Source organism: Muntiacus reevesi, chromosome 1 (genome assembly GCF_963930625.1).
Source record: "Muntiacus reevesi chromosome 1, mMunRee1.1, whole genome shotgun sequence".
Taxonomy (NCBI): Eukaryota; Metazoa; Chordata; class Mammalia; order Artiodactyla; family Cervidae; genus Muntiacus; species Muntiacus reevesi.
Window position 1 is genome coordinate 145,269,062 of NC_089249.1, and position 24,129 is coordinate 145,293,190.

The window sequence follows — 24,129 nt, forward strand, 5'->3', positions numbered from 1 at the left end:
AATCAGAAAGTTTATTTACTTAAAACATCTGACAACTATCATATTGGACAATCATTTATTTAAAATAATATCTTAAATACTTACAAAAATAAATCCAGTATCACTTCTATTTTTTAAGTGTCAAAGTCTTTGCCATAGAAAATAGAAAGAACCTTTTACAAACTAAAAATTACATTTAAGATACATCAAGTTTAATAACTGCACACTATTTTCTTTTATGGTTGTGCTTTACAAATTTACTTCTTTGCAATGTACAGGTTCACAATATGAATGTATGCATAAAACCACATACACACATTTTTACATGGGAATGTTATTCATTAAATACACATACAGAGAACCTAACACAGATAATATTGTGGCCTAAAAGCCATCCCATAGGGCCAGAGGTGTAGAAACAGGTATAGAAGTAGAAGTATTATTTGACATTCTTCTTAGCACTCCAGTTATCAAAGATGATGATATCTTTGCAAGGGATTCTCAGTTTAATGTTTCTAGACAAGACATTAATTCTTAATGTATCTTAAATCATTAGCTCAACAGTCTTTCTTCATTGAAAAAATACAATGAACTTCAAATATTTTGCATTACATTAAGCAGAGGATAAACATTGTCATATGTGTACACATTTTTATTTTAAAAAGGTAAAGGAATTATTAATCTTAGAGAAAATGCTGAAAATTAAAGATCATTCCCAAAGTGGTTTTACTTTATAATCACTGGGACATTCACTTCCTTATCAAATAGATAAATGCTGAATTTCTCTTCCCTGGTAATATGCACTCAAGCCTCACAACACAAACATGTAAAAATCATGGTTCAAGATGAATATTTATAATGCTTTACCACCCACAGGGTGTCAATCTCACTATATTAACCAGATGTGGAAAAGACTCTCACTTCTGATCAGTTCCTGGATTTCCATATGATAATCACAATAATACAGAACTTTAAATTATGTTAGTAAGTTATTATAAATACATATCGAGCATGTTAAATTCTATCAACTAGAAAAGTGATAAATCACAAAATTTGCTTTCTATTTAGGAAAAAGAATCTAGTCTTACACCCTTATTTAGAAATTGCATGAATTATTTAGAAATTTCAAATATAATAATTGGAAAATTATAAGCAATTGAACTGTGAAAATTCTAATTTATTGAAGTTGATGTTTTACAACAGATTTCATTAAAAGAGAGCTTGAAGGGCTTCTGAAATCTCAATTACAAGCAAGTAGTAAACACTAAAGGAGCAGATGTCTTACATTGACCAAAATATACCAAAATGCCATAATAACTGGAAAATTTTAATTAGCATGCTAAAATAGTTTCAAAGACGTATTTCATTTCACTAAAAGTCACAGGCAAGCAGAGACTGTAAAAATATAGGAAAATGCAACCCAATAACATAATTGCACCAGTAAAGAACACCAAAATCTAAGAGGTAGTAAAAAGAAGTAACCCTGATAAAACAAAATATCCTGGCAGATGCTTCCTAACCTCAGAGACCCAAATAGAGTATGAAATTCTTATATTTTCACTGATTAGAAACATTTACTGGTATAGAATCTAAAAACCAAGTATCTGAATAATACCGTAAATGGAACAATACTCGTAATTAAAAAAAAAAAAAAAGGCTAAGAGGCTAACAATAAAATCTTTACCAGAGGTCTATAAGCCTACCAAGTCTGGCCTACTCTGGCCGGTTTCTGCTAAGTTTTACTGAAATACAACCACACCTATTTTATTTACATATTGTGTATGGCCGCTGCTTTTATACTTTCAGCTGAGATGAGTATTTGCAAAAGATCATATGGCCCACAAAGTCTAAAACATTTACTGAAATATCGACCATCTGTCCCTTTATGGAAAGTTTGCTGACCCCTGGTCTAGACATGTGTTGATCGGTATTGTAACTGTTGAACAGTTCTGGAAAAATTAACTGTGAATGTCACAACACAAGGTATTCAACTAAAAGGAATGCAAGATGCTGCTTACATCACAATTCAATTCCTTTTCATATTTGATATTGTCCTAACATTTTTCTTTTTTTTTCGTTTTTCTTCTAACATTGAGTATTTTCAGACTTTTATAAAAAGATTTAGTACTGTGCTGTCCAATGGAGGTTTTTGCATTTTATATCTGCACTGTCCAGTACTGTAGTCATTAGCCACATGTGGCTATTGAGCACTTGAAATGTGGCTAGTGCAACCAAGGACCTGAATTTTTAATTTTAATCAATTTGCCACATGTGGCTTTTGGTTACATTATTGGACAGCACAGATTTTACTCAAATTAAAATTCCAAAGTGTGACTCTTAAAAATGACTAAAAATAATGGAGTAACACCTTTGAGAAAAAGAGCTTTGGGCAGAAAACAACTAAATACGATAAACTCAGCCCAAGACAGGTTTCTTAATTAGTAAACAACGTAAAACTTATTCCAAATTGACCCTTCACTGTATACTCTCTTTTCAGTGAAGAGGTAAACTACTAACTCATCTTTTTTTTTTTTTAGTAGAAGCCCTCTAATTGCTTAAAAACAATAATAATTTTATGCTTAAAAGCAGTAATAATTGTAATCTTCATTAATTATATTAAAATAGTGTGGGCACGTCACACGAAGTATATTTTTCAGCTTGCCTCCCATCAGAAAGTCATCTCTTAAAGTCCAAAGTCCATACCCTTAACATTTCAGCCATGTTATACAGAAGTCTTTGTTTATAGTAGGTACATATGAGAACTATGACCTTGTCTAAATCTGCAACATTTCCAAATAGTCACTTCTACTATGGAGAAGTCATTTCAATACAGTCAAATCTTCCAAATGTTATTTTCCACTACATGATAAAAATATACCCATTCAATGACAGAGAGGGGTCAGAGGTAATATCTGTGTATTTTTGTCAAAAAAATATAACTCTTGTATAGTTCTCCATGTGCCTACCTGTCCACTATTTTTATATGAACCAGAACAGTAGTTTTAAATTGCATATAACTGATAACACATTGCAAATTAGTTACTGCTACAACTGAGAACATTAAAATATACAAAGTCAATTTGAAATAATATAATACTCTCCAAAGACAAATGTTTGAGATGTTTACCTTATTATATCTTCCAATTATTCACACGTGCTCCCCCAGATAGCTACTTCCAAATTCTGTCTCCATATTAATCTGGCAAGATTAACTGCATACATTTTGATTTTTAAAAAGCTGCTATGAGAAACATACACTTGTTTTCAACCTTGCAGTTAGTTGACAGATACAAAATACTTTAAGGGCACTTCTGTTTATGTGTTCTTCTGCAGTTTAATCAGCTGTCGCAGCAGGAACTTTAACAGAGAGACTTCTTCTGGTGCTGGTGATGTGCCGCTGCTGCGCTAGAAAAGACCGGGCGGGAGCACAGGCCCCCGTGTCTTTGCAAGCCCCACTGCTGCTCACAAGTCTAGACTCCATCCCCAGTTTCTGGAATGCTAGACTCTGAACAAAAACAAACAAACAACGTGACTGTTTAGAGTTTGCAAAGTGCTTTCCACCGATACAAAGTCATTTAATCCTCAAAACAATCCTCTAAAGCGGGTGTTTTCCTCACTTTTTATAGAGAAAAATAAGAGTTCAGAAGCGAATCCGCACGTGATAATACCCATTAAGATAGGAGAAAACCAGGGCGTAAAACCCAGTTTCTCTATTTTAATCCATTACATTTGAAATCTTTAGAAACAATAGCTTAAAATAATGTCCTAGAATTAAGCTTAATTATAACAACAACAAAAAAAGTTCCAAGCAAACGTTCATGCCGGGTCATTATTCCAGCCACTGTGAGCAGACACAGCACAAGAGAATAGCTCAGGTCAATGGTTCTTGAAATGTGGCCTGTGGATTAACACCTGCACCACTGGGAATTTAAAAGTACAAATTATACTTATGGATTCTACCTAGACTGACTATGAACCTCTGCAGATAAGTCCAACAGTGTATTTTAACAAGTCTTCTGATGCATGCTGAAGTTTGAGAACCACAGAATACTTCAAATTTACTATGGTCTAGTTGTAAATCTGTACATGACAAATTACCATAGCTGTGGGCTGTTGTGTTCCTTACCAAGGAAAGTCATTACTCCTCTCTCACTAGACCACATACCACAGTTACAGCTTCAGTAGTAACCAGTACATAGTGTTACCGCAAGTGTTAGTCGCTCAGTCGTGCCCGACTCTTTGCGACCCCATGGACTGCAGCCCACCAGGCTCCTCTGTCCATGGGATTTTCCAGGAAAGGATACTGGAGTGGGTTGCCATTTAAATGCTCAAAAAACACAGGCTGAGAAATGACTAAATAATGCATTATTTGGCTCTAGTATCTTTGCTAATTTATTATGTGTCAAGAGGCCACAGAGCAACAAGGAAAATAATAAATTGTCTCTGATCTTAACTAGGATGGATAACTCATGAGGGAAGGTGCTGGGAAAATCTACACAATTTCCTTCAAGGTCTTGCTAAATTAAGGCAGACTTTATCAAACAGAGGAGGGAGGGAAAGAATACAGACAAAAAGTACGATGGCATGAGAGAAGAAGGCATGTTTAAGGAAGGATAACCAGTTCCACGTGATGAAGTACAGGGGTCACAGGTGGAGAGTCCAAAATTCTCTCATACTATCAATAAATACACAGATACATAGTAGCTAAGGTCGATAATGGCTGTGTTATCATCTATGCTAGCTGGTTAGAATACCCAAAAGAACCATATACATCAAGAAATGCTACTATTGAAAACATCCCACTAAGGATGACAAAATAAAATGCGTTTCAAATTATTTTATACTATTTTCTTTGTTAGGAAGGACAGACAGACAATTCTTGAAGAGCAGTGTCTGAACTACAAAAAATAAGTACAATAAAGGACATACTGAGATCAGCTTTACGGATATTAAATGCTGAGCACTAGTAACACTTAATTTTGCATTATACAGATATTTGTATTTCCACAGAAACCCTTTATGAAGAACATATTAACTGCTTTAGCTCAAATGAGGCAATTTTAAAAATGTTTATGAACTGCACGAATGCTTCATGTACATTAATTTAAAGGTTGCTGAGTAATGAAATCGATTTAGTGGTTTTGAAAAAGTCAGAATCAACTAAAGACATTAAAATAAAATATAAAGTAAATCTAGATATGACCAGTTTTTTTTTTTTTTTTTAATAAAAGAGCATATGACCAAATACCTGAGTGGGACACACAGAGTCAGGGTAACTGTTCAATTATGCATAAACGTGAACATGTACTAACTTGTACATGTTCTAATTTGTACTAATTCCTTCCACGGTTCATGGTCAAAATGTTTGATAAGCACGGTTCAAGACATCTAATCACTGGCTAAATTTCAACTCACCTTATTATACCAGGCAGAAACAATGAGTTTTTCTTCATAATCACGGAATTTTGCTACTTTACATTCACTCTGGAAAAAGATACAAGGACTATTTAAAATTCCAGAAATAAACCCAAACTGCTAAAAATGGATACTTTTTTCATTATGCTTATGATCAAGAGAATGTGAATAATGTGCTGGGAGGCACATACAGCAGACAAAATGTAAAGTTGACTCATAGACAGCACATGCCCAACAGCTTCAGCAAAGAGTAAGACTGACTAATAAAATCTAGGAACTTTATTAGGAGAACAGATATTGAACAATAACAACAAAAACTGAGTGATTCTATCTAGAGAAAAAAGTAACCCACTGGCTTCAGTGACAAAACACAGCTGCACCTGTGGAGGAGTCAAAACTAAGGAGAAAAGGGATGTGGGGAAAAATAACCCCAAAAATCTTTTAAAATTTCCTGTAAAGCTTAAGCCTCAATTGTTCTGTCTCGGTCCTTGGTGGCTGTATACTAGACTGGCTGTGGCCCTATCTGTGTGCCACCCTAGAGACTGACATTCATTTCTTAATTATTCTAGTACAGTGGATTTTGTAATTTTGTTGAGCACCAGGTATAGCTGACTCACATAAAATGTTATAATCTAAAACATCTGAATGTTCCTACAGATGCTCATGAAACAAAAAACGTACAGGAAACAAAGGAGATAAGATGCTCTTCTGGATCACATGCACTCCAGAACTGCCCAAGGAGGATGCAGATAGACGAACTTCTGCTATAAACACTAGCTTTCTCCTCTTTACTTCTGCAGTGTGTATATAGATATGCACCCATAAATGAAAAGTCCATATCCAGGGTCTTAACTGAAGACTTCCTCAGAGCCCTGTATTAGAGGCGCAGTTTTATCATCACAGCTGTTAGGGAGCAGCATGTCAAGCAACGACACTGGTGTACCTGCTCATTGGCTTTCACTGGGACATGAATAATCAGAGCAACTTAAGAGTTCAGCAATCATTCAGTTCAAGTCCCATTATTTTACAGATGAAGAGATTGATGATTAGAGAGGAAGGTGATAACTTTAACACACATTAACACTAAAGCTGTAACCTTGGCCTCTGATTTGTGTGATACTGAATGCTGCAGTACAGAGATATAAGATACAGCACCTGTCCTCAAGACACTCTAACACATGTCACAAAGAAAGGTGCTATTATGGAATGAATTCAGGAGTTCAAAGTACGTGGAGTCACTATGGAGAGATCACTAACTGTGCTAAGACATACATGGAGAGCTTTATAAAAGAGGAGATATTGAAACTGGATCCTAAAGAAGGAAGAGTTATTTCTCCTGAGAGATACCTCTATCCAGTACTTTTTACAATGCCTGACATGGCCTGGACAAGCATTTATAGCAAGTGCCACCATAAGGCTGGTGTACATGCAGGATACTAAAGTCTTCAAGACTTTAAGTACTTTTACCACACTCTAATGGCTCAGAAATAACGTGAAGAAAATGATGAATATACTTCCCTAAAACACAACCTTCCTAGTTGACTTACAGGGAGAAGAAAAGGGAAGAATCTGGTTAACTAAGTACAGTACCTGTTTAAAAATATGAGCTTTGTTTCTTTTTTTCCTAAAAAGTGAACTCTCATCCATCCTTTGACATTTTAAAAGGAGCATGATAGCAGAACTCTACTAGAAAGAAGGACGGGCCATATGACTGGCTGTTACAGACGGAGAGACACATAATGCGGCAGGGCGCACAGGCTTGGAAAGGCCCGTCTTGTGGGCCAGGGAGATGCTCTGTCATAACCACACTGAGGGCTGAAGTGTGCTGCTCTCCTAAGTTCTTGTGAAACTTGGTCATTAATGGAAAATGCTGGCAGCAGTTAATTATCAGGATTATACAGAATTAAGAGGAGATGTATGAATATGGAAATTTTACCTCCAGAATCTCAATTCTTCTCTCTTTCTCTGCCAACTGCTTTCTAAGTAGCATTATTTCAGCTGATGCTGGATTTAATTTGGGGTCTAAAGTTTTTATTACCTGTTTAAAGGAAAAAAAACCAATCTCTTATGTTTATTTTGTCAAATACTGAAATATGAACACAGTCTATAAAATCAGTGTAAATAAAGTGAAACATTATCCAGAAAGTGATCTGAGTTAACTGTAGCGTATTTTATAGTCTAACTTGAATAATAAAAATAACATTCTAAAGAAATTCAATATTAAAAATATGAAGATACACATTCCCAAATCAAATTTCCTTTCTTCAAGACACAGTACTCAGAAATAGTTACTTAGCTTTATAAAGCTTTGAGCACTGAAGCCCTGAAATAACTCTTTTAAACATTTATCTGACTTAGATAAATTAAAAAATTTTTTTAAAGTTTAATTAAAATCAATTCAATAATTATACAATTTGCTGAATGTACATGGTTAAGAGTAACAGAAATTTCTTAGCAATAATCTTTTTTATCACCATTATCTAGTTAAATGTAATTCAATACATAAGATCAATGTAATAGACATTGTAATAGACATTGTAATAGACAATGTAATAGACAATGATTTTGTGTGTAAATTCTAGAGTACTCAATTATAGCTATGTAAATTACTGTAAGTTGAGTAAAAACAGTTTGACCAGATGTTGCTCAGAGTGAACCAACTAGGCGGTCACCTAGTTTACGAGGTGGTTTCCTACTATGGCAGGAAATCAACTCAGAAATATCAGGTGTAAATTACAAGCAAAAACAAGTTTCCAATAATAAGGTCATCTGTTTGATCTAATTACAAAACTATTTTAAAGGATTTAAAATTTACTGAAACTCCAATACTTTGGCCACCTGATGCAAAGAACTGACTCCCTGGAAAAGACCCTGATGCTGGGAAAGCCTGAAGGCAGGAGAAGGGGACGACAGAGGATGAGATGGTTGGATGGCATCACTGACTTGATGGACATGAGTTTGAGCAAGCTCCAAGAGTTGGTGATGGACAGGGAAGCCTGCTGTGCTGTAGTCCATGGGGTTGCAAAGAGTTGGACATGACTAAGCAACTGAACTGAAAATTTAATGAATTCAGAAAATTTCATCTATGTTTACAGAAGTTACGGAAAACAAGACTAGAAGGTAATATCCCTAAAAATTACTGTGGTTCATTCAAAACAATTTACTAAGCACTAAATGCAGCAGGCACTATGGCAGATGGGACTACAACAGTTCACCAGAGTCAGGGGACACTCCCATATGAAGTACACATTATAAAAGCAGACATATTAGTGTTTAAATCACAATTTAATTACAAAGAACACATAAGAGTTTATTGCCTCTAAGTGCTAAAAGTATGGTTGTGACTTTTTTATATTTTCTGAGTTTCCTGTTATATACGCATGGTACTACTTTAACCTCTGCCCTGAAGTAGCATAAGGGGAAAAAACAAAATCATATTTACCAAAAAAGAAGCTGCTTTTTAAATGACAATATTTGATGATGGAAAGAACATGGGATTCATCGTCACTGCTTTGTCTAAGTAGTTATAATACTTTTGGAATATCATTTCCAGCATCTTAACAATGTTCTTATACTTTGACCTAATAATTTTGTTTGATAGATAAACCTAGGAATGAGATTAAGACAATAAACCAAAATAAGGGGGAAAAATTTCTATATAAATATGCTGTCTGTAGCCTTATTTTTAGGAGCAAAAAAGAAAAAGACATGGAAACAAAATTTTCCCAACAATAGGACGTCGACTAGGTAAACTATCACACATCTACTCAACTGAAAGAATATCACCTAGCGAGTCTTTTATTTTGTAGTCGGCTTCATATACAAAGTGTCTTCTTTGCTGCTGCATTCCCAGTACTTAGCATAACATTAAATATTAAATTACATCTATATAACATGAGAATATTAAGTTTAAAAATACAAACCATATGATCACAAATCATGTTTTATGATCATACAAACTAAGTGTGTGTCTGTATTATGGTAAACAATCACAGAGATAATAGGCATTGAAAAAAATGCACTGTTAAGAAAATATACCAAAAGGTTATGAGCAGTTGTCTCTGGGAACCTTACAATATATTTTCACTGAAAGCATTTATACTTTTGTAAAGGAAACACGGAACTGTGGCAGTCTGCCTGGATGTTTCACAAGCCTGCCTCCCTAGAAGTTGGGAGCAGCCACATGCCTGAGTTCTGCCCAATGAAATGAGAGGAAAGTGGTTTACACCTGATCCATTGAGTATCTCCCATGCAATCTTGGCTGTCTTCCCCAATGCACAGTTGTTGGACAATGTCCAGTGAATCTGAGAACTCCATACTGAAGAAGGCGGAGCCTCCATCAGCTTGAGACTCTGCATGATTGCGTGGAGTAGAGCCCCTCCCGCACCGATCAAAAGTAAACCTTTACCTTGTTAAGCCTTGAGGTCATGGGGTTTACCTGCTGCTGCAGGTACAATAACATTCTTTGAAAATACTTATAGTTAATGAAGAATATATATTCATGGAAATAAAAAATTTTATAAAAACAGTACTTACAAACATTTAAGAAAAAGTATGAAATAAGGAAAAGAATAGTCTGGTGGACTAGTAGACTAGTCTTTAGTTGTCTAATACAGAAATGCTAAAACAATTTAAACAAGTTTTCAAAACAGCAAATGTTAATTGTAAGAGCTAAAGATTACATTACTTACAGTAGTCATTTTCTCCAGTGAGGTTACTACAACATTTAAACTGTCCCTATGAAGTCATGTGCAGTTATTGCACCTGTTTCTATTTACTGAATAAAAGAAGAGAATTTTATGCAGAGCCTTAAAATACTGCTAATATGTCTGCCCTGTAAATAGGGAGCTGACTGGCAAGGCAGGGTGGTAAGGAGCAAAGCAATGTGACATAGATCCATGAAGGTGGGTATGGACCCCATTAGAACCCAAGTCACAAAGACTAAAACGCTGGAAGACAAGCCACTCACATTTCTTGCTTTCTCTAAGTACATTTTGTATCTTTCCTCCATTGCTTTCATATCTTCATCTTTCTTCTGAAGAGCAGCTTCAAGCTCATTGATCTTTTGTACTATTGTTGAAAAAAAAAAGAGACATGACCAATTTGAAATACTCCCTCCTCACATAAAAAGATTACATGTATTTTCTAAAGACTGACAAAGAGAAATATTTTATTCCTTCTTTATAGTGAATTCTTCTCTAAAACTTTTGAACTACACACAAGACATCCCTGTTCATTCTGTATTATTTTTTCTTAAAAATATCAATAATCTGCATTACCAAGCTATACTTCTCCTTTCTAGCAAGTATTTCAATGAGCAAATAAAGCTTATAATTTAAGCACAACCATCACAAAATAAAATGTTCTTTCTACATATTTGAAGTTCATTTTAAACTGATTACAGATTTTATTTACACTTCCATATTACTAATTCTATTACATTTTACAATGTTTGATACTCCTATATATCATTCAGGTTTTTTTTTTAATTATTTTTTATTAGTTGGAGGCTAATTACTTCACAACATTTCAGTGGGTTTTGTCATAATCATTCAGTTTATTTTGTAGATTTACTTTTTGCTTTAAGATATACTCATTTATTAATTACTTAAATCACTGAAAATTATTAATGATTTTTATTTGCAATGTATTTATCTTTGCATTTCCCAAAGACTAATATGCACAGTTCTAGCATCCTTCAACTAAAAAGGTAAGTGTTTTTTTTTTTTTTTTTAAGGCAAGTCTTTAGATAAAGTCTGATTCAGGTTTTTACAAATACCTACCATTCTGGTTTACATCTGGCTGGAGGTCTTCAATGAGCTCTTGTTTCTTCTGTAGTTCTTCATGTACCTCTGTTAGTTTTTCCCTAAGTAATGGAAAGAGCATGGAGGTTTGGAGTCAGAGAGACCTAAGAATGAAAACTGGTTTCTGCCATATCACATTTGTGGACTATGGACAAGTCACTTTCTGATCCATAGTTTCCTCATCTGTGAAATGGTAATAATACCTGGCAAGTATCCTAAGGGTTGGTTGTGAGGATGTAAACTGCCTGACACATGGTGAATGGCAAAAATTTTAGTTTTTCTCCCCCGGCCACCCTAACTTACCTAAGAAAGTTAAAATAAATATTTCACAGGTTAAACACCCCATACTGCCTGGCAGGCTACAGTCCGTGGGGTCACAAAGAGTTGGACAAGACTGAGAGACTAACACTTTCACTTTTCCTTTCCACATAATCTAGTTATGATAGTTGTCTATTTTGTAAATTCTTCAAATGACACTAGCAATTGAAAAATGTAGGAGTTCAGGATCGTGAGCAGGCAGGTTGATTCTTTTACCATGTTCTTCTTTTCACATTTTGGTAACAGTGCTGAACATTCAGTTGCATCAGGGTTTTTATTTTTTATAAACAAAATCAGAAAATGGTATTAATAACCTTTTACAATAAAATCCTTCCCCTCTCACATTTGAAATGAAGTTATCAGTTTTACTTACATATGAGCTTCCAACTTCTGCTTTAGTTTGCTGGACTACAAAAATTAGAAAAAGTTGTTGTAAGATAATTATTGTGACAAAGGGAAGTCTTCCAGACATCAAAATCTCTTTACCTCCTTTTGAAGATGGATTATATAAAATAACAAATGTTTTAAAAACTTTTAATTCTAATAACATACTTTCAAAACATAAACTTTTAGGTACATTTTTACTTCAAAGAAGAAAGGAAAGAGAACAGAAAATTAAATTAGGAATACTGCAAGAGTAGAAAGAAAAATGCCTCATATTTCTAAATATAATGAAAGTAAAATTTGAAGTGGAAGAAAAATAGCAAATTCAAGCTGAATGTGATATATTGAGGAGTATCAAACATTTAAACATCTAAAGAATTATCCATCTAAAATATAAAATTTAAGATTTTAGACCTTCACTGAAGAACAGACTTAAAAAACTAAATTATCTTTATAATAAAACCTTACCGTTAAATGCAAGCACTTGTAATATTAACATCAAAATTTTGTTTAAAAAAAGTTTTTTAAAACATAAAATTTCCTCTTTAAAAGATTAGGAATTTAAGTGGCACTAGTAGTTCGGTATCATCTACCAAATAGATAGAAAAGTTTAAAATATATAATCTGAAATGTATTTTTGATACCAATAATTTTTGTGGTTGTTTTTGGCTGAACCACACAGCATGCAGGGTCTTAATTTCCTGACCAGGAACTGAACTGTGCCCTTTGCAGTGGAAACATAGAGTCTTAACCATTGGACCACCAGGAAAGCTCTCCAATAATCTTTTTATAGTAATAAATTTTAAATCTTTAAAACACTGCGGTCCAAAATGTACTATCCCCAAATGATCCCATTTTAAAAATATTCTCTATTGTGGCTTAAAAATATTTGTATTAGAGAGGTACGATACCGTATATATGCACATATGAGATGCCGCCATGCATGAGACGATTTCTATTTTCCAAGCCCCCAGGGAAGAAAGAGAAAATCATATAAAGCATATAAAAGACAGAAAGCAAACTCAACCCTTTCAATCTTCCTTTTCATATTATTTACTCTCACTCCATACTTTTCTCCCCCAGAAATACAAGTATGTCACCTAACATTCTATCCAATCAAAACCTATCTAACACACCCTATCTTTTTGTTGTTGTTGTTTTAGTTAAATACGTTCTCCCTCAATTATTACTTCTTCTTCTCTCTGCACAGAAATCAAACTAGGGAAACACTGCTATGTCTACTCAGTTACACTGTTTGATCTCTTTTAGGTTCTCTGATCTCTATACCCTCACAGTTATTGACCATAAAACCATTAGAAACGGCAAGGTCATGCGTCTGTATGAAAGGAGGGAAGAATTAAGGGGCAGTGTACTTCAAGACTGCTTTTAAATTTCTACCCTTTGGAGGCTGGTGTGACCTACTATTTCCTGAGTGGTCTTTTGGCAGAAATCACTTTCTCACTCTCTTTTCCTCAATTCTGACTGCTAATTACTCTTATTAGGGTTTTACTCAAGCCAGTCCTGTAGGGATCCCAGCACTACGGTGAAGGTTCAGTTGTAGCATGCCATCAATCAGGAACTGCATAAGTCTAAGGGGCAGCTGTTGAAGAAGAGCAGTGACAAACCACCTTCCAATCCATATTACTGATTCATAGGCTCCAAACTGGCAAAGTCACTGCATCTGCTATGCAGATATATACGGTATTGAAGGGCACCCCCAATGATAAGGGTATTATTTTCAAATGTAAGATTAATTTGGGCATCAGGACCAATTAGAGAGAGTCCACACAGAACAGAAGTATCATCATTTTTCAGTTACTTACACTTTCGCCTTCAGACTTGGAGCCTTGCTCTTGTAAAGACTTCTGGAGGTCCTCAATCTGCTGCTGCAGCTCTCGGATTCGCTCTTTGCTCAGCCTATAAGATGGGTTACACGTGTTTATTTGTACTGAAAGCCAAAGCAGTTAAGGATTCCTGCATGTGTGCTAAGTTGCTTCAGTCATGTACAACTCTTTGTGACCCTACGGACTATCGTCTGCCAGGCTCCTCTGTCCACTGGGATTCTCCAGGCAAGAACACTGGAGACGGTTGCCATGCTCCCACCCAGGTGATCTTCCCCACCCAGGGATCAAACCCACATCTCCTGCATTGCAGGAGGATTCTTTACCTGTGGAGCCTCCAGGGAAGCCAGGTGCACTTATGCAATTTAACTCACAGAGTAGGCATTTAATAGCAACAACCAAAGCTGAACAACTACCTGTGGCTAGATATAATATATGTTATAGTAAACTACTTCCAAGGAAATATTCTTTTAAAAAAGATATTTTTATCCTAAAAGCATATATGTCCACATTTAAAAGTTTAAGGTACTTAATGAGTCAGTGGCAAAAGCATGACATTTCCACAGTGAACTCACTGGAATAAAAATTATAAAACTAGCTCAGTTTTCACTCAGTTGTATTTTTAATGAATGGAAACTAGGTTTCCGTTTCTTGTTTCAGATTTCACAGGGTATTGCAAGAAAAGGAAGGCCACCATTTTCCATCCATTTCTTCATGACTTGAGAGACGGGCACAGCAAGTAGTGCAGCTTTTTCACTTGGCAAAATCTCATTCTTTAAAACCCTGCTTAGTCATTACCTCTACTGAAGTTACCAGCAAGACAGTATCTGTCTTTCTCTTCATATATATGACAAAATGCCCCCTGTTCACTATAATACTACATTTTCCCATTGTTATATATATTACATAATGTAATAATTACCTATTTACATGTCTATCTTCCTATATTAAAAGCTAAAACTTAGCATCTGCAGTGCTGATACTGAATTACATAAATCAGCAATATTTAATGGTCTCTTCGGGCTTCCCTTGTGGCTCAGCTGGTAAAGAATCCGCCTGCAATGCAGGAGAGCTGGGTTCGATCCCTGAGTTCGGAAGATCCCCTGGAGCAGGGAAAGGCTACCCACTCCAGTATTCTGGCCTGGAGAATTCCATGGACTGTATAGCCCACGGGGTCACAAAGAGCCGGACACGACTGAGTGAATTTCACTTTCAATAGTCTCTTCAGGAAGCTAAAACGCTATTTTTCTTTTAACTACAGTTGATGTAATAGTACACGTACAAGTTGACAGACAAGGTTCAAGTGTCAAAAATTCCTAGTGATCTCTCAGATCCAATAAAGGTATGTTAAACAAATCCAAATACTTTTATTGCCAGTATGCTATTTGTAAGACGCAGGATAGGAATAGTGGCAACAGCACAGACTCTGAAGTCTGACTGACAGAAGGTTCAAATGCAGGATCCAGAACTCACTGGCTGTGTGATATGGGCAAGTTTCTTAATATCCTTGCACCCTCCATTTCCTTGTTCATAAAATGAGATGATCATAGTTGCTACTTCATAGAGTTAATGTAAGAATTTAATGAATTAATATCAAAAATAGCTTAGAAGCTCACTGGTAAGCACCACATGTTGTTGTTGTGGTAATAGTCACTACGTCGTGTCTGACTCTTTGTGACCCCATGAAATGTGACCCTGCCAGGCTCCTCTGTTCATGAGATTTCCAAGGGATCTTCCCGACCCAAGTTCAAATCCACATCTCCCACATTGGCAGGTGGGTTCTTTACCAATGAGCCACCAGGAAAGCCCAAGCACCACATAAACATTATTTTAAAAAAATATTTATAAATTTTAAGCACCTCACTGGTATCTAATAAGTACACCATTTGTTTTAAACACATTATCTGTAATCTTCATTACAACCTGCAAATAGGTGCCATCTGCAACTTATATCTGAGGATACTAAGTGTGAATTTAAGTAAACGCCCAGTTGAGTAAAGGTGGCATTCAATATTGATTCCATAATCTATGTACCATATGTGCACGGGACTGCAAGTGCAGATTGCCATTTATTCATTTGTTAAATTTTCTGTCATTTGTGAAGACATATGAATGAAATTCAAGAGTAAGCAAACTGCTTAACAAAGTCTGCTAAGAATAATGGGTAGTGAGAGATGAAAAACCAAAATCTGAAACTTCCACAAATCCTAATTATCTGAACTACAATGACATCTTCCACTTCTGTGAATCAAGATTCTGTGTCTAGGCAGTGAAATGGCGATGGTTATCATTATGAAGGAGGGCATCAGTCACCTCTGCTCGGTCTCCAGTTCATTCATCTTGCGGTGCTTCTGTTCCAGCTGCTCCTGAAGCTCCTCAATACGCTCATTCTCAGTACCTTCCTGCTGTAATCGAAGCATCTTATTTTCATGTTGCAGTCGAATGAACACCTCCCTGAGGTTAAATATCAAAATTTCTTTTTAAATTTTTGAAATATAAGAGTTTAAAAAATTCTTTAGCTTTTACAAAAGAACATTTCTATCTACTCAACAGCTGTCATTTTGAAATGTTACTAAAGCCTTCTAGAAGTTTTTATTTAAAAAAAAAATGTACACTGTAAGACTATGTCTCAAAAACCAAATAGTAAATTTTTAAAGGTACAAGATTACAGATCAATAAATGTTTATTATGCAACTCTCTATGAGATAATATGAATCATTTTTCTTTGATAATTTAGAAACTATTCACATTAAAGTAATATACAGCACATCCTTAGAAAACATATGAAGAAAAAGCAATAGATTTAAGAAATTATAGTCTGCCTAAAATTTTTAAATATACTTTTATGCTAATGACTGTCTTTAGAATTTGGTTTCTAGAAAAAATTTTATTAAAGGTATATATATATATATATATATTTTTTATATATATATATTTTTTTAATGCAAATGATAGGAATGGTGTTAAATGAAAAATAATGCTGCTGCCCTCCTAAATCCCATTACCTAAAAGCAACTAATTTCAATTAATCTCAACTTCTGTTCTTCTGAATGCCAGCATGATAACTTTCAAAATATAGGCTCATAGGACTACTTTTAAATGATTAATATCACTGGATATTACTAACTAAAAAGTACAAGTTAATTTCCAGCCCAGCTTGTAAGGAGCTCTATCTTAACAGCAAAAACCTGAACAAAGTGAAAATCAACAACTTATAAAAACTATGAAAAATGCAAGAATTCAGCCACAAAAGGCCACATATTATATGGTTCCATAAATATGAAATGTCCATAATAAGAAAATCCCCAGAGATAAAGAGTAGATTTCTGGTTACCTGGAGCTGGCATTGGAGGGGAGGCAGGAATGGGTATCTTTTTGGGAGGATGAAAATGTTCTAGAATTAGATAGCAATGATGGTTGCACAACTCTGTGACTACACTAGAAAGTACCAGACCGCACATTTGTAAATGCATGAATTATATCTCAGTAATAAAGAGTAGGATTTGAAGTAATTAATAACTAAAACTGTTGCCACATAAAGGAAAAGAAGACCATAAAAATACCAGATAAGTCAAATAACCAGAAGTAAACACAGCACTAAAATACCAAAATAAAAGTTGGGTCAAGAGGAACCTCTAAAACGTGTATTTCAACTCTAGCTTACTTGTCCTGCAACTGACAGATCATCTCCTACTTTCTTCCACTGCTGGGAATTTGAAAACTATGTATTAAAAATGGTTTCTAGAGTTTAAGAAAGGAAATTCCTGTCCATTAAATAACAGTCATTTTAAAATGATACCAAAGAGTTTAAGGATAGAAAATTAAGTTCTACACAATAAAGGCCATATTACAAAGAACCACAATATGTTATTCAGCTAGTAAGTGAAATTTTATTTCTGGTAAATTTTTAAACTGGCATAGTAGCAATAACAGCATGATTTAGAAAGTATAAGCAGATGAGACGAGGTATATTCAAGCTCTATGATTCATAAAATGAAAATAAAGACAGAAAATTATGAAAAGAAGAATTCACACTTCTAATATTAAGTATGGGTTGTCAATTGATAAAAACAAATTTACCTATATTCCACTGGCATAATCTCGGCAGCAAGATTCTCATAACTTTTTGTAACAGATGCATCTAAACAATATCAGCAACAAAAAAATAGATTAACATCTCATTATATCTACCATTAAAAAACCTTTTCTAAATGCAACAAAATCCACCTGCTTGGTTTAGGTGATCCTGTTGCACTTGTGAACATCGGAGCTCTTCATTTGTTTCTTTCAGAGTGTCACGCTGTTCTATTAGTCTCTAAAAAAGAATTATTTATATAAGCAAAATATTTAATTCTGTTCAAAGGCAATGTACTTTATACTTAAGATCATTTATCTTAATATGTTAATTTGATAATTGTTTCCTACTTAGTTAAAAATGACAATGTTTTAGTTTTAATGCTAAAGGGTAACTTTCTCTTGCGTAAATCACATAAATAACAAGATTTTATACAACACAAAGCTTGTGATTTTCCCAGTAGATAGCTTACCTTTGAGCCAAATGAATGTAATTATACAAGAGAGTACAAAAATGTAACTGTAGAGTAATAAAAGCACGTAGACTTTGGAGGCAAACACAGCACGGCTTGAATTCAGTTTTACTATTTCCAGTTTTATTATTTAAGGCAAGCTACTGACTCTTTGGCTTTAGATCTTTATCATCCAAACAGGGACACTGATTCATAAGCCCCTGAAAGGTGTTCTGAGTAGTGAATGAGGAGTTTGTCTAATATCTAGAACACAGTCTGGTGTGTAAGAGATGCGAGAGACTTGTTATTTCCTTCAATTACTGTAAACAGCATACTGGAAGTATGAATCTGTGGAAAAACACTATCTCCCAGGGATAGTAGGCTAGGACTTCATGTCATTAGCTATTTTACTTTACTGGACTGGATGGCAGACTGGATGAAGCCAAGCTGGAATCAAGATTGCCATGAGAAATATTAATAACCTCAGATATGCAGATGACACTAACTTGTGGCAGAAAACGAAGAGGAACTAAAGAGCCTCTTCCTGAAGGTGCAAGGGGAGAGTGAAAAAGCTGGCTTAAAACTCTACATTCAAAGGGCGAAGATTCTGGCATCCAGTCCCATCACTTCTTGCAAACAGATGGGGAGATAATGGAAACAGTGACAGACTTTATTTTCTTAGGCTCCAAAATCACTGCAGATGGTGACTGCAGCCATTAAAACTAAAAGATGCTTGCTCCCTGGAAGAAAAGCTATAACAAACCTAAACAGCATATTAAAAAGCAAAGACATTATTTTACTGACAAAGGTCCATATAGTCAAAGCTATGGTTTTTCCAGAGGTCATGTATGGTTTTGACAGTTGGACGATAAAGAAAGTTGAGTGCTGAAGAATTGATGCTTTTGAACTGTAGTGTTGGAGAAAATTCTTGAGAGTCCCTTGGACCTGAAGGAGTTCAAACCAGTCAATCCTAAAGGAAATCAGGTCGGAATATTCATTGGAAGGACTGATGCTGAAGCTGAAGCTGCAATACTATGGCCACCTGATGTGAAGAACTGACTCACTGGAAAAGACCCAGATCCTGGGAAATAAAGAAGGCAGGAGAAGGGGACAACAGAGGATGAGATGGTTGGATAGCATCACTGACTTGATGGACATAAGTTTGAGCAAGCTTCAGGAGTTGGTGACGGACAGGGAAGCCTGGTGTGCTACAGTGCATGGGGTCGCTAAAAGGTGTACAAGACCAAGCCACTGAACTGAACTAATTTTGTTTTACAGCTGACAGTCAAATTTCTACACTCTGGAAAAAGAGCTCAGGTTTAAATGATTTTTCCAGAACCTGAAAAGTAAGATAAAATTGTAGGTTAAATTTTAAATGTTACTGTATTTCAGATCAATAAATAAAACCCTATTATGTCCATTATGTGGCTCAAATCAACAGTAAATTGGTAACTGATTCCAAGGGTCCTTAGGCCAGCGTGTACAGATGCTCTAGGAATCTCTGAACACTGTAAATTATAACTACAGTCAGGCATCAGGACCCCTATAAATCTGTTCCTTCATAAATGCAATGTGAACACTAGCAATTTGTAAAAATCAACTTTTCAAAAAGTATGAAGATTAATCAAAGGTCTGCCATGATCTGAGGAGCACTTATTAAAGAAAATGTGCTAAACCTCAGAACAGTGAGCTTTTTGTTCTTTTAACTATCCTGATTACTATCGCCCTCTCCCCAACCCTGGAGTAGCCTTGAGTAGCTTTGAAAAGCAGAGGTTACCACCACCTGGAGGGGCTGACTAGCTATGAAACTCTTCTTAAAAAGCCCCATGCTTCAAAAACTATCACTATTTGATCTGTCCAGCAGCACCTTGGAGAAATCCCAATCATGCTTTTCATTATTTGAGCTAATTTGGTGCTTGCTGTGCAGGAAAATATTCCTTAGGCATCTGTAAAAACAATCATCAGCAATTGCTTTCATTATAGCTGCTGAAGGCATGATGCCAGTTAAGGCAAACAAGGCTCTTGCCAAAAATTTACCAGGAAGAGCTGAGAAACATGATATCCATAGAGGAGGTTAAAAGTCCTACCATATGGAGATCCAGGAGGTCATCTATGCACAGAGCTATGCGCATGCCCAGAAATACCCCGAGAGGACCCCAGTGTCTCAGCTCTGGAAAAACTTGAAGCATAAACACAAAGGTAGAGTTGTAAACTTTCTAAGAATTGAAGATATTTTCCAAAATAAATACACATTGAGCCCTTGGCAAAGATTGGGAGATCTATGGAAACAGCTGACAAATCATTAACTGATCGCAATGGTTATTGAGCAGAGAATTCAGTGGCTGCACATTACAAAGAAAAAAAACTCTATCGAATTAGTCCAAAAGAGTCACTAAAAAACCAGCAAAATCAAAAACCTTGAGGTTGGGGGAAAATCTGATTTCCAGAGTTGAAACACATTATTATTTTAAAGGTTATATTTTCAACAACAACAACAACAACAACAAAAAAAAAAAATGCAAAGAAATAGAGAAATTCCTATATAGGGAAAAGAAAAACAAAACAGTTAACAGAAAGAGTAAATGAGATGACACTAGTGGGTGGACATACTAGACATAGACTTTAAGTGTGGTAAAACCAGAAATGCAGGAACATTTTCTCAATATATATCAAGGCTGTATATTGGCACTCTGCTTATTTAACTTATACGCAGAGTACATCATGAGAAACATTGGGCTGGAAGAAGCACAAGCTGGAATCAAGATTGCCAGGAGAAATATCAATAACCTCATGACAGAAAGTGCAGATGATACCACCCTCATGACAGAAAGTGAAGAACTAAAGAGCCTCTTGACAAAAGTGAAAGAAGAGGGTGAAAAAGTTGGCTTAAAACTCAACATTCAGAAAACTAAGATCATGGCATCCAGTCCCATCACTTCATGGCAAATAGACTGGGAAACAGTGGAAACAGTGGCTCACTTTAATTTTTTGGGCTCCAAAATCACTGCAGATGGTGATTGCAGTCATAAAATTGACGCTTACACCTTGGAAGGAAAGTTATGACCAACCTAGATAGCATATTAAAAAGCAGAAACATTACTTTGCCAACAAAGGTCTGTCTAGTCAAGGCTGTGGTTTTTCCAGTGGTCAGGTAAGGATGTGAGAGTTGGACTAAAAAGAAAGCTGAGTGCTAAAGAATTGATGCTTTTGAACTGTGGTGTTGGAGAAGACTCTTAAGACTCCCTTGAACTGCAAGGAGATCCAAGCAGTCCATCCTAAAGGAGATCAGTCCTGGATATTCATTGGAAGGACTGATGCTGAAACTGAAATTCCAATACAGTAAAAGACAAGAACTATGTGTCATACCACTGGCCCAGAAATAGCAGTTGACAAAATACAGAACTCTTTCAGGATAAAAACATGAAACAAATTAGGTATTAAAACTTCTTTAACCTGACAGAAGGAATCTACAAATAAAATCCACAACTAATAAGACACATAATGGTAAAAGAATGAATGCTTTCTTCCTAATATTGGAAACAAGAGAAAGATACTCTCACCTTGCCATTTCTATTCAACAAAGTACTGAAGGTTCTAGCCAGGATAATTTGACAAGAAATAAAAGACATTCAAAATGCAAAAGAATAAATAAAACTATCCATATTTACAAATGTCCTGATTTTGTATATAAAAATACTAATTCACTAAAAACTATTAGAAATACTACGGGAATCCAACAAGGATGTAAGTAAAATACAAGACCAATGTCCAAAAGTAAATTTTATTTCTATATGTTAGCACTGACAGAAAGAATAAAACACTCATGAGTAGTTCTATAAGGTGCAAATCTTACAAAATGAAAACTACAAAACATTGTTGAAAGAAACTAAAGACATAAATATATGGAACGTTATGCCATATTAATAGATCAGAAAACTTAATGCTATTAAGGTGGCCAGGTTTCCAAACTGATCAACAGATTCAGGAAATTCCTATCAATATTTCAATCTGGCTATTTTGCAGAAACTAATCTGACCCTTAGATTTATATGAAATGCTAGAGACCCAGAATAACCAAAACAATAGCTTTCCAAAGAAAAAGTTGGAGAACTTATTTCAAATGAGTATATTTTTCAATTTCAAAACTTAATACAAAGCAGCACTAATCATTATAGTGTGGTATTACCATAAAGTTAGACATATATATCAGTGACAATTCAAAACCCGGAAATAAACTCTAACATTTGTGGCCAAATGACTTCTTTTTACTTTAAGAAAATTAATAGGCTTTAAAAAAAAAAAAAAAAAACCTGAACAGAAAGTACAAAGTTCCCATCATCCCCTCTCCAAACTCCCCAGTTTCCCTTATTATTAACATCTTGCATTAGTGTGGTTACTTGTAAGAACTGATAAGCCAAAAGTGATACACTGTTATTAACTGAAGGTCATAGTCTACATTAGGGTACATTCTTTGTTTCACTTTTATGAGTTTTGACAAAGGTATAATATATCCATCATCACAGGACCATGTCAACTGATTTTTAACAAGACTATCAAGAATATTCAGTGGGGGAAAGAACAGTCATATCAACAAATGGTGCTGGAACAAATGAATATCTAAACACAAAGGAAGAAAGTTAGAAACCTATCTCACACCACATAAAAATGAAATCAATATCAATCACAGAGTAAATATAAAAGCTAAAAATATAAAACTCCTAAAAGAAAACAGAGGAATAAACTTTTATAACCTTAAGGTTACCCAATGGTGTCATAGAAACACCACCAAAAAAAACACAAAAGAAGAAGCAGATAACTTTGTTTTCATGAAATAAAAAACTATTCTGCTGGTATACACACACACACACACACACACACACACACACACCATTTAAAAATTGCAAAGATGATTCACAGAATAGGAGAAAATATTTGCAAACCATGTATCTGACAAGAGATTTGTATCTAGAATATATAAAGAACTCTTAGAACTCAAAAACAAAAAAGTAAATAATAAACAAAGCATGGTCTAAAGAATTTGAAGAGGTATTTCTCAAAGAAATAAAATCAGAAATGGTCAATAAGTTCATGAAAAGATGTTCAACATCATTTGTCATTAGGGAAACACAAATCAAAACCACAATGATATACTACTTCATACCTATTAGGATAGCCAAAATTAAAATTCAATATGATTTGACAAGAATTGGGAGAAATTGGAATCTTTTACAAACTGCTGGTGAGAATGAAAAATGGTTCATTCACTTTAGAAAAGTCTGGTAATTCTTAAAAAAGTTAAACACCTACCATATGACCCAGCAATACCATTCCTCAACATATATTCAAGAAATGAAGACATGTGTCCACATAAAAACTTGTACATAAATGTTCAGAGCCCCATTATTCATTTAATAGGCAAAATGTGGAAACAACCCAACTGGACTTTGTTTCCATTGATGAACAGATAAATAAAATGTGGTATATCCATATAATGGATTACTACTCAGCGATAAAAATGAATGAAGTACTGATACATGCTACAACACTGATAAACCTTGAAAGTCTTATGCTAAATGATGGAACCCAGTCACAAAAACCACAAAGAGTATGGTTATATATTCTGGACAGACGAGGCAAATTCATAGACAGCAAGTAGATTAATGGTTGCTAAGGCTGGGGAAAGAGGGACCAGATGCAGAATAACTGCTATCAGGCACAGGATCTCCTTGGAGTGATGACAGAATTCTAAAACGATGATGGTTTCCAACAGTGAATACACTGAACACCATTGAACCATAGCTCTAAATAGGTGAAATTTATGGTATGTAAATTAGATCCTAATAAAGTTTTCAAAAATTGCATC

General features: G+C 35.0%; 1 protein-coding gene across 1 annotated transcript in view; it reads right to left on the reverse strand.

Moving 5' to 3' along the window:
- The window catches only part of HOOK1 (hook microtubule tethering protein 1), a 64,021-nt gene continuing 39,892 nt past the window's right edge, over positions 1–24,129 (reverse strand). The window contains exons 13-22 of the mRNA XM_065911994.1: positions 17,969–18,056; positions 17,822–17,882; positions 16,055–16,195; positions 13,724–13,817; positions 11,890–11,924; positions 11,178–11,260; positions 10,364–10,464; positions 7,331–7,432; positions 5,395–5,463; positions 1–3,484 (exon numbers count right to left, since the gene is read on the reverse strand). Of these exons, the coding sequence (XP_065768066.1) occupies positions 3,314–3,484; positions 5,395–5,463; positions 7,331–7,432; positions 10,364–10,464; positions 11,178–11,260; positions 11,890–11,924; positions 13,724–13,817; positions 16,055–16,195; positions 17,822–17,882; positions 17,969–18,056 (945 nt within the window). The 3' untranslated portion in view covers positions 1–3,313. The remainder of the gene's footprint in view (positions 3,485–5,394; positions 5,464–7,330; positions 7,433–10,363; positions 10,465–11,177; positions 11,261–11,889; positions 11,925–13,723; positions 13,818–16,054; positions 16,196–17,821; positions 17,883–17,968; positions 18,057–24,129) is intronic.